We start from the raw sequence: 11,251 nt of genomic DNA, 5'->3' as shown, positions 1-11,251 counted from the left end.
TCATGCGCAGGTGGTTGTAGACTGTAGAGTAGTGCATAAGGGCTCTTAATATACAAGGTAGGTAGGCAGGCACCTAGGTATTAACACAAATGCGAAACTATAATATACCTATGTGTGCATACTTCTGAACCTATTCTGTCTCAATCTGTCTCCGGGATAGACAAATTTAGGTACCTACCTACGAATACTAGGTAGATGATTTGAAGCACATAACTATTGTGCATCTAGGTATCAGCATGGACGGAGTTCCCGGACTCAAAGGCGACGACGTCCCTACGTCACCTCCCCCAAGGACCCTGCCAAGCTATCAATATCGACCAATCACGATCAATAACCATATTCGGGTCTTCACCTTGGACGCCGGAGTTCCAGGTGACCCATTGAGAGGAACGTTGCAAACAGTCCAAATAGACTCTCTCAACAACCACGAGGTAATATCATACGTCTGGGCAGAGCCTGGACCACCGAACTGCGAATGGGAGATTCTTATGCTCGATGATGATGATACTGAGTACCCCTTGAAATTGAAAACGGGTGGCATTTTTGCAGCACTACAAAGGCTCCGGCTTCCAAGAAAGAAACGTCGTATCTGGGCCGATCAAATTTGCGTCAACCAAGATGATTTGGATGAAAGAAGCAAGCAGGTACGATTCATGAACATAATCTACAAAAAAGCAGATCGTGTTCTTGTCTGGCTCGGGCTAGACGAGAAAAGAGAAGCAGGATTAGCCTTCGACTTGATTCATAGGCTACATGGGATATTCCAGAGCATAGTTTCGAATGACAAGTCTCATGTAGGACTTGTCAAAGACTTGGAACAAGAAGTAGGGGAAAATCATAGGAGACTACACCATATCACAGGGCGCAAATGGGTAAGTCCAACCGAACATGCAAGTTCTGACTAGGTACCTAATATCAATTGCTTACTATAAGCGTAGTTCACACGAGGTTGGGTTGTGCAGGAGATTGGAACTCAGGCACCAGCGACGTTGTTCTGGGGGGACGAAGAAATCGACTGGGGGATGCTATACGGCGTGTGCGAGAGACTCGCAGGATACCATCATCTTCGCAAAGCGTATGATATAAGAACATCGACCATCAAGTTCTTCTTCCAGCGTTTCATTGAGCCAGACAAGAATAGCTATCACGCGAACCGGTTCAACTTCATCTATGAGCTTCATCGAGCTCGTACTCTCCATTTCACAGATGACAGAGATCGCATCTTTGCATTCCTCGGCCATTACTCACTCCAGCCGACTTACTGCACGAATCATGAACTTGTGTCGCTTAAGGCCGATTATGAAATAAGTGTAGAACAGGTGTATAAAGACATTGCGAGGCGAGCATTGCAAGGAAGCGAAGGAGATTCCGCTTTGATCTCTTTAGCAGCCGTACAGCACACAAGCAAGAGCCTTCCTTCCAACCAAGAGACCAAAGATCAAATATTTTCCCAGCAGACATGGCTATCAGACGTATCCAAACTACCATCGTGGGTGCCGGACTGGAGAAACTACCAAGGATTCATCTTGTCGGAACCGATAAACCCCCATCGAGCGCATGGTGTCTCGGTACCGAAACTGGAGATAAGCGGCGACACTGCCGTTCTTCAGATCCATGGTTTAGAAGTTGACGAGATCGAAGCGTGCTCTAGGGTTCTAGTGAACAAAGAAGTTTATCGCATCAAAGGGAATGGAGATCAAGATACAGTCGTCGAATATCTTTGGCGCGAGATCTGCGGAAAGGGTCGTTTTGACCTAGATGATCCATACTTGAACGGAGATGAAGCATTTTTCGCATTCATGCAGACATTAAGCAATGGCTGCGTGCAAGCTGCAGGAAGAGAAGGGAAAATGTACCTTGATATTGATGACTCTGTATGGCTTAAACAAGCAGCGACATACCTCGTCAATACTCTCGGAGAGTCAGACATGATCTCGTTGAGGTTGAGATCCTTAGGGAGACGAGATCAATTGAACGGCGTGGAGGAGGAATGGAGTCGTATGGCGAATGGCGCTTCGAAGAATCGTAAGTTTGCTCGTACCAGCAAAGGATACTACGTTCTTGGACCAGCAGTCATGGAAAAGGGTGATCTTGTCTGCGTTTTGTTCGGCGGGAAAATGCCGTTCTGTATACGGCCTTTCGGGGAGCAACGTTATCTGCTTGTTGGAGAATGCTATGTCCATGGGTTGATGAAGGGAGAGGCCATGGATATGGCGAGTGATGGGAAACTGTTTGAGAGGACGTTTGAGCTATTTTAATAGTTAAGTATGAGCTATATAGGTACATTACGAGGTGCAAGCTGATTGTGCTATTGTGCTATTGCAAGTAGAGAACAGTACCGTGACGGAGGGTGTCGGAAAACATCGATGAGAAGAATAAACGACCTCGGGAGTGTCTAATGCCGGAGAACACCGGCTGCAACATGGCTGAATGTTACCTTTAGGTGATCAATATGGTGAAGTTTTCGGTGAGCAATAGATAGCGAAGAGCGAAGAGCGAAGTAGAAAAGTGGGATATGAAGGCTGAGGCTGCACACTCGGCCACAATGCACTGATTACTGACATGATGCAGAGGAAATATAACTTTCCTACCTTGCAGATTTCCTATTTTGGGATCCGGCTCGACAAAAGCGGTAGCTGACCCGACCCCAGCACATGGTACCGATATATCATTTCGGAGAAGGAAGATACACAACTTCAGCTGAAATAGCATACCCAGATATTTAATGTGAATAATATAGCACTAGGTGCCTACCTTTGAGGCTCTAGGTGGAGATGTACTTGATCTTGACGTCGATGGCGTCCGCAGACTTTCCTTTTACTCACACCGATTGTCTAATACCTCCCTGTAGGTACCCAGGGTCCCCGTATTGGTGTAAATGGCCCCCATGAATACTTGCCCCTACTCATCTCAACTTTATAATATCTTATATGATGTTGAGCTCCGCAGTTTAACTTATTTCTATCTGTATCAAAATCTCCCGTGAACCTGTTGAAACATTCCTACATAACACATCTCCATCAATCAATATGTGCCCCAAAAGAAGTTCTGAGGGTGTTCATGTTATAATTTCAGAGGATTCAAAAGAACGCAAACGATCCGTGTGGCAAGAAGCCGCAATGGAATTCCTTGGGAAATACGAATCCGATATAGCTAACTACAGAAGATTGACAGGAGAAGTTAGCGATTTATGTAAACGGCTTTTCGATCCTATAAAGACGTTCCCGACCCAAATTTCGGCAAGAACCAAAACATATGAAAGCTTAGCGAAGAAGGTCCAGAAACTAGCCATAAAATTCTGGAAACAGGACCAGGGATTTACAAGCAAGAAAGAGGCCTTTGATAAACTCCACAGTGCTATCTCGGATCGCGCAGGAGTCCGTATTTTGGTTTACTTCCCTGATGACGTACTGAAAGTTGCTGAAGTCATCGAAAGCTCCGGACACTTCGTTGTAGAGGCGACAAAGCTCAGCACTACAAAGTCTCGGACTATCCACGACAGAAACAATCTGCAACCGGAAGATTACCTGATCGGGGATTGGTACTCTGCTCCAGATGGTAAAATAGGCCAGTATTGGAGGCACTCTGGTTACCGCGCTGGACACCTACGCGTAAGGATGAATAATAAAGCTGTCAAGTGGGTGGAGATTCAAGTTACGACTATAGTTATGCATGCCTGGGCTCAAGTTGAACACGATATCATATACAAGAAGCGGGCAGAATTTATCCCTACCGGCGCTATGAATCGAATGCTTGACGCGGTTAATGGCCTGTCCATCACATCCGAGATTATGCTAGAGGAGCTGGCAAAAAATCTAGAAAGGGCTGATGAGGAGGGAGGGAAGAAAGATGTGGAAAACTTTCAAAGTTCACAGGAGTTTGCGGATTGGTTCAAACAGACCTATCCGGAGACAGGACTGATGGGACATAAATATCACCGTTGGAGAGACACCCCGGACTGGGTAGATACGCTCTTTTCCGCGTGTAAGCTGCTAGAATGTGGCTATTCCCGCTCCATATTCAAAGATCTCATTGAAGATGGAAAGTTTCTAGAGAGAAGTCCAAGAAAATCTGAAAAGTTGGACATTTCTGTTCTTCTCCTCACGGCCATGAGCATCAAATACAATTGGATTGAAGACGAGGGTTTGAAAAACAGCAGCCATGCAAAGGAGTATTTACGGCTATCCAAGCTGACACTAGTCGCAAGTGCTTTTAGCTTCATGGTTGTATTGCGAGACACTGAAGCGATCGAGATGCTAAAAGAGAAATTTCCACACGACATTGATAATATGAGGCGGATCAACAGTATCGTGTCGCTGTTCAATATCCATACTGGCGAAATGGAAAAACTAGAAGGCTTCGCAGACAGATTTCTAAAAACTAACTGGTGTGAGACCCACGATCTCGCAGTTGCATTGGCGAAGCTGGGTTTTTTTCTTACGGATACAAAGCTGGGCGAGTTCAAAAACCACTACGACTCTCAGTCGGCACTCGGCTTGATATCCAACTTGAAACTCATTAAGCTGGGCCAAGTCATCAAAAACCAGGACTCAACAATATTCGATCATATTTTCCAGGAACAGTATGGAGATGTGCAATCAGTAGTCTTTGACACAGGCCTCTTCCAGGAACACACTAGACTCTGGCGCGGCCAGATTGGTGATAAGAGTATCTACAAAAAGGACATCTTCAACAAGAAACTCGATTTCGGTCCGAAGCAGTATAACGAAAGCTCCGGCGTCTATCGCATCTTGCAACGCCAAAGCCCACAGAAGGAAAACGCGGTGATGTTTTTGGGCGAGAGGTGCAAGTCGAATACATCACCGATTCCGCCCCCAAGGCTGCAAACTACGCGATATTTGGATAGGAATACCAGGATCGGATTCATACTATACACGACCAGTTATATGAATACCGGATCTGACGTGCCTAAAACGAACAAAGCGGTGGTGTCGACGACCCCTTCTAGGAAAAGCCTACCACATCGTCCTCATGCGAGAAGGAGGGCCTGATAGATATCAAGGGCTGCAGCTTGAATTCATGGAGTCTTACCACCCCTTAACAAGCCACACAGCATCAACACACACCCTAATGATGCAACACAACCGGTTTCCCCCTCTCCCAATCCCTAATAGTATCCCTAACATTAACCCAATACCGCAACCTCACCACCTCCCCCCTCGCGCCCTCCCAATCCCCCCGTCCAAACATCTCCTCCAGCCTCCCCTCACACTCCCCAATCCTCGCCTCATTCTGCACCCGCAACGGCTCCAACCCCTCCTCAGCCTCAACCTCCTCAATCGCCTCCCTTGTCTCCAAAACCTCCATCAACAACCCCGGATCCTCCACCCGGCCCGTCTCATCATTCGCTACATCCATACCCTGTAAATGCAACAAATACTGCGCGCGTAAGAGCGGGTGCGATAGTGTCTTGTAAGCCTCGTTGATGCGCGCGGATACGGCTTCCGCGCGCCGCTTGGAGGACGTGCCGGGGGGCGCGACGTCCGGGTGTGCGCTCGCTTGGAGGGTTAGGAATTCCCGCCGGAGAGCGCGCTGGTCGATTGCGAAGGGGCTGGCGGGTGGGGGGCCTAAAGGGAGGGTTTGTGGGAAGAGGTCGTAGAAGGTTTTTGTGGGCGCGGGGGTGGGTGTTGGGGTGGTGGTGGTTTCGGTTTCTGGGTCTTGGGTGGCTTGCGAGGTCGGGGGTTCGGCTGGAGATGCGGCGCTTGTTGATATGCGCCGGGACTGCCGTATGTGATTGCAGGTTGGTGTTCCGCGTGAGATTGGTATTAAGCTGGTACTGGTACAGGTAGGTTGCCGTGAAGAGGCGATTCTAGTCGGTGCGGTTGTGCTCAGGGCGGCGGCCTGGCTGAAGTTTGGCCACGGCGCGTGGTTGCGCTGCTGCTGTTTGCAAGTGTCGCAGACGCGACGCAGCGATCTTCGGGGTAGCAAGGAAGATCGCATCGCTAAGATAGATACGACTACCTAATTTTTGCGGTTCTTGAAGTTTAAGTGTAGTAGAAGGTAGGATTACACGTAGAATCTAAGTATGAAATTTATTCAGTCTAAAGACTTGAAGCGTGAATATGTAGGTCGTTGATTTTGTCGTTAATTGTGTAAAGGTGAAGAGGTAACTTATTGGAGTTGTTTGGGGAAAGACAAAAAAAATCGGAGACAATGACGTTTTGCGCGGCTTGCTCGGGCTTAGTTCAGCATGCTCGGCGCCGATGGTCGGGCTTTCTGTGTTACGGGGTAACAGAAAGCTCGCCCCTTTTTCGTTACTGGTAACAACGAGACCCCCTGAACCGCTATTGGTCTAATTTCACCACAAAACAAACCAGTACTTCCATCTTACCGGGGTATAAGTCAAGTTCACATCGAACAACAATCATTTGAAGCCTCAGAAATAAAATTCAATTACCAGACGGGGTATCCTAGTATGAACATAGGTATAATTAAATCACAGGAGCCACACCCGTCGCCACCTCCACCACTACGAAACACATTATCCTCACCCCTTCATCCGTTTCTACAAGAGGGTATATATATATACGTAAACGTGCACCAAGACCGAACATCATTACCACCCCAGATCGCCTTCCCCCCAACGCTTAAGACAGAGGCACCGAATGCCATCGCCCACGTTCCGTATGATACCACCTCTCGCGATCCTTCTTATCGATCACGTTTCCGCTGTAAGTATTCCAGCGTCCGCTGCACCCGTCCCTGCCCTCGACCTTCACGTTCTCGCCCCCGTCGCCGAGAACGTCCGCAATATCAATTAGACCGCCATTTTCATCTGTGGCATGTTCATCAGGCGTAACACAATAACCGATCTTCGACTCGGTCTGTCCCATATAACCTGCGAGGCCGTAGTTTTCTACCACACTTCCGTCGTCCCCGATCACGTTAATGGTGAAACGTGGGGTCTGCCGTGCCGCCTCCAACCTACTCTGTGCCGCGAGACGCGCCTGCGATAGATTGCTCGACACCTTAGACGGGAACAATTGGTCTTCCATCGGGAAATGGAGGCCCGAGGGAGATTTGCTTGGCGTCTTCGGTGTACTGGGAGTTGTTGGTGTAGCGGGAGGACTAGGTCGCGAAGTGCACTTAGTAATAAGCCCACGAACCTGTTCGTTGGCTATCTCAAGGTTTTCAATATTCTCGACCGGCTTGCAAAGCGATTGGAAAATCCCTTCCGGATCGTTAGGCGTCCTTAGGATCCGGAGCGATGGGAATCCGTTTGCTGCTATGCTTCTCGCGAGGACCGAATCCGCCATGCTTGCACATGATGGATGACTTGTAATGTCCCAGTGCAATTTGCGAAGTGAAGGTGACGCGAGATAAGGATATAGCCATATCATCTCATTTGGTGGCATAATCGGCATAGAATTCTGCACCAGAGCGAATGACTCCAAGGATGTAAGATTGGAGAGAATTTGACTAAGCGCAGGCAACGAGTCCACATCAACATGTTGAAGGACGAGTTTTCGAATCGTCCTGCAATGAGGACGTCTCACGAAGGATGAAAGGCCTTCGCTAGATACGCCCGGAAGATGCGATAAGGTGAGGGTTTTTAACGATGGCAATGACAATAGATTCGCATCGCTAAAAGCTGTGAAGGGTAAATGAGATAAATGAAGATTCTCAAGCGCCGGTAAGCGAGACACTATGTCCGGAATAAGTGAGATTGGCGTTAGAGTAGCGCCCGGGAGGCAATGTATTGAAAGAGTTTTCAAATGTTCCCAATCGGTATGTAGCTCAAGAAAGTCTTCACTTTGTTCCGGTAGAAGATCGCCGGGGGCTTCCTGAAAGTTGGGGTTCTCCGAATTTAGCAGGGCTGCGGCGTTCGATAGGCGGCGTTTCCGCTGGAATTGGGATGGCTCCAGCGTCCAATGCATTTCTACCAACTTTCGCCTGGTCGATAAAGCATGGAATAAGCGATTGAAAGAATAATCGTGGTTCTGGTGAAATCCAATCAATCGTTCGAAATTGGGACATGCCATGATGACAGAAGCTACTAAATTTTGATACAGGTCAACTGCGACACCTTGGGGGATAGCGGGTGCTTTCAGGGTATGGACCATTGCTGCAAGCTCAGGATTCGATCTCAGTGTCCGGCGAAGTAGAACCAGGCGGGAGCCAAAATTCAGCTTATATCGTTTCTTTTGTGCATGCGAGTCTGCTCCGATAAGTTGAATATCCTCATACCTTCACTTTTGGTCAATTTACTGGATGCTGCTAAGAAATTTGAGAAACTCACAGTGCAACCCGAGCGACCTTCAATAGCTTCCGTGCCGATACGGCGGCGGAGCACATGTCTCTCATCATGCATGTTGCGCAGCTTGCACTACCGGGTTTTAGATGCAACTTCTTTACCTCATCTAGAATGAGTCCTAGAACCTCTTCCGGTAAAGCATCAAAAAGTTCTCCGGTTTCTCTCCTTCGTCGGTATTGTTTAATCGGTGCCGGTCGCTGCCATCCATACTCGACTCTCCGTGGATTCGAATTCCAAGAATCGAAGCTCGTTCTACTGCTGGCCGGACTCGCAAGAATGGCATCGAATGTGTCGTTTGTACTGACCGAGCTCGTAACGCTCGAGGCGCTACTCGTCGGCCTTCCGGATCGGTTATACATTGCAGGTCGGGGATCTATTTGCGCATAGTTACTCATCATCGACGGAGGAAGTTTTACTGGTCGCTGCGCTTGCTGAGCTTGCTGGGCGTATGCTGGCCCAATTGCGTTGAAGCTTGAGCGATCGGTCCTCGAAGCTGATTCTCTTGGCGAAGAGTCTCGCCTTATATAGGAGTCAGGAGTAGATCCGGGGTTGTGAGATGAATACGAAGCCATGGTGGAGCCCATCGGACGAGACCCTGTCGCCGCTACGGGTCTCAACAAGTTATCGTCAAATCGCGGTCGCAGAGTTGCCGAAGATGCGGATTGAGATCTTTGATGTCTCGAGAATAATCTAGAAAAAAAAGAAAAGGAAGTTAGCAAGAGCAGTAACTCAGCTCAGAGGAGTACAAAGGTAGAAGATAGAAAATCGGAGGTGAAGATCGTCGCATTTAGATGGGTCTGCAGAGATTAAAAGACCAAGACGTGCCTTGCATCATCCGGGTTGACGAACTTTTCTGGTAGCTTGAGCGAGGTAGCGAGGTAGCGAAGTCGTAACCCTAGCTAGACCAGCTAGACTTCTAGGTAAAAAAAAAAGGGTCAAAAAAGGGTCAAAAATAGGGTCAGAAATCCATGTAGGTTAGCACGTTGTTGCTCTTGACTTGTTGACAACTACCGCACCACCTAGCCTGTTGTGTTTAGCTTGGACCAGAGACTACGCAGTCCTAGTTAAGACATTCGATTCGTGATAGGCGGCCACTTGACTGTTGGCGAGTGCCATGAGGCTATTTTTGCGTAGCGCATCGCCGTGGAAATTAACTAACCCCTGACAAAATACATCTACCCCTTAAGAACGCCGTGCATTGCTTCGGGAGAACTAAAGTAGCTTGATCAAGTAAGATATGACGCCATGCTGGGATGAATGTATGTTATTGGGTGTATCGAACGTATTGAATGTATTAAATGTATTATGAGGATACAGTAATACGGTGTCGGATATCGAGCATCGAGTTTCAGCTGATAAAATAACCAACTTTGGAAATCGAAGAAACCAATTGGGAATAGAATCCTCTTGGGAGCAATCATGGTTCGCGAGCTGAAACGGGGCTGATCTCGTCACGATTCTGGCCATTCGGGGAATTTGCTGCAGTAAAGGGAAACTTACAGGGTTCTAAAATTGGAATCGGTGGCTTGAATCTGGTTTGCTCGATTTTGATGCTTAGGAACACCAACATCTGGACGAATTGTTGAAGGCGGCGAAGAGTCGACTGATTTCTGGTCATTTGATTTCGCCGGCATTGAATTTCTCTTCTTAATTTTTCGAGCAGATGGTCGCGGCTTGAACAATCGAGCATAGACAAGTGCCATATGCGACGATCGTTCCTTGTTCGACGACGTAGTAGTATCCATTATTGAAGGACCGTCTTTGCTGGGTTCCCAATTCTCAATAGGTTACACCATATGGCACAGGGTTAAACTCGAATCCCAAACTTCCAATGTTGGTTGGCTCTCGGGCTTCCTCCGGCACTCTATCGACAGGATTTCGAAATAAGACGTCTTTTTAAGCAAATCGGAACATGTTAATATCACAATATCGTTTCCTTTGTATAAGAATTCGAGAGTTGAAAGCGCTAACGGTAAAAGTAACGTGGGGCAAACGACGATTCTATGTTTGAACAAGTCGTGGGGAATGAAGATCCTCAAATCCGATCAAGCGAGGAAACAATATTCTTCCTTCTCGGCCGTCTCGGCACTTGTGTAAGCCGCAAGTTGGTCAGCCAACGAGACCAGTTGGATGAAAGAAGGGATAACAATCGTGGCCCGAATACGATATGTTAGTAATAACTTTGATCTCGGTCTAGTGATTGTGTCTGACAGTGCGATACGAATATTCGACAGGTGCCGGAAGCTTGTGATAAGAAATGAGTTGGAAATCAGCGAAAGGGCCTGATGACCTTTTACAAGAAACATCCAGTATTCTCCTGTTCGTCAGCAGGCGGCGGAGCAAATATACTACGTAGCATGTTGGATATTCCGGTTGTCATAGTGCCGATACCATCCAATAGGCTCTGGTGGCTGCGCCAAGGTTCGCCTTGGTCGGTCAACTTTCTCACGCGCCCGCAAGGATGAGCTAGGAAGCAATTGGGTCTTGATTGTCTTTGGTGACGAAAATGACCCCAGAATTGGCCAAACTTGTAACCGACTAATCGATTGGCAGCGCCTTGTTCATGTTGTTCCTGTTGTTCCTGGTGTAGTTCCCCGGTGGCGCATAAAGGATCCTCAGCTCCTTACAGCTGTGACCGATAGACTCATTTCTAGAACAACGGCTGAACAGCTGAACAGCACCAAAGGCATTGATGCAAAGCCCCAAGTGGTGAGGGGCTGTATTTGACTGGCCGCCTAACGAAAGATCCATAGTAGAAACTTCTAATAATGGTATCTATTTTCTATCAGACCAGTCAAAGCGACTTACCTTTATGCAACACAAATCTCACCTACCCAACAGATACACTACCGTCGGTTCTCGCGTAGAAAAGCTCGTCCGATATGGAACGTATGAATCGCGGGGTCGTGAACTCGGATGGCCAAGGCAAATGAAGTGAACTAGCGCACCGGATACATTAAAAATCCAGAGGGTAGT

General features: G+C 47.8%; 4 protein-coding genes across 4 annotated transcripts; 2 read left to right on the top strand and 2 right to left on the bottom strand.

The window, feature by feature from the left end:
* Positions 1-236: 236 nt before the first annotated feature.
* Positions 237-2,455, top strand: GGS22DRAFT_195583 (HET-domain-containing protein; the record flags this gene model as incomplete). The annotated part of the gene is made up of 2 exons (XM_047965691.1): positions 237-872; positions 939-2,455. The coding sequence occupies 2 exons, from the start codon at positions 237-239 to the stop codon at positions 2,256-2,258; spliced, it is 1,956 nt and encodes a 651-aa protein (XP_047816689.1). The 3' UTR covers positions 2,259-2,455.
* A 553-nt stretch (positions 2,456-3,008) lies between these two features.
* On the top strand, positions 3,009-5,050 carry GGS22DRAFT_195581 (uncharacterized protein). Its single transcript, XM_047965690.1, has one exon. It carries the CDS (start codon positions 3,030-3,032, stop codon positions 5,010-5,012), a length of 1,983 nt encoding a protein of 660 aa, XP_047816688.1. The 5' UTR covers positions 3,009-3,029; the 3' UTR covers positions 5,013-5,050.
* Positions 5,051-6,132, bottom strand: GGS22DRAFT_41813 (Co-chaperone Hsc20). Its single transcript, XM_047967034.1, has one exon. It carries the CDS (start codon positions 5,959-5,961, stop codon positions 5,089-5,091), a length of 873 nt encoding a protein of 290 aa, XP_047816687.1. The 5' UTR covers positions 5,962-6,132; the 3' UTR covers positions 5,051-5,088.
* Positions 6,133-6,608: 476 nt separating this feature from the next.
* GGS22DRAFT_180935 (uncharacterized protein) lies at positions 6,609-8,634 on the bottom strand (the record flags this gene model as incomplete). Its single annotated transcript, XM_047963817.1, has 2 exons — positions 6,609-8,208; positions 8,261-8,634. The coding sequence occupies 2 exons, from the start codon at positions 8,632-8,634 to the stop codon at positions 6,609-6,611; spliced, it is 1,974 nt and encodes a 657-aa protein (XP_047816686.1).
* Positions 8,635-11,251: the final 2,617 nt, after the last annotated feature.

The sequence above is a fragment of the Annulohypoxylon maeteangense genome, assembly GCF_022496945.1.
Source record: "Annulohypoxylon maeteangense strain CBS 123835 unplaced genomic scaffold GGS22scaffold_14, whole genome shotgun sequence".
In the NCBI taxonomy this organism is placed as follows: Eukaryota; Fungi; Ascomycota; class Sordariomycetes; order Xylariales; family Hypoxylaceae; genus Annulohypoxylon; species Annulohypoxylon maeteangense.
This window is presented reverse-complemented; position numbering and strand designations above follow the sequence as displayed.

Coding starts and splice junctions, on each gene's coding strand:
- GGS22DRAFT_41813 (XM_047967034.1), bottom strand. CDS start 5,961: ATGCGATCTTCCTTGCTACCCCGAAGATCGCTGCGTCGCGTCTGCGAC.
- GGS22DRAFT_195581 (XM_047965690.1), top strand. CDS start 3,030: ATGTGCCCCAAAAGAAGTTCTGAGGGTGTTCATGTTATAATTTCAGAG.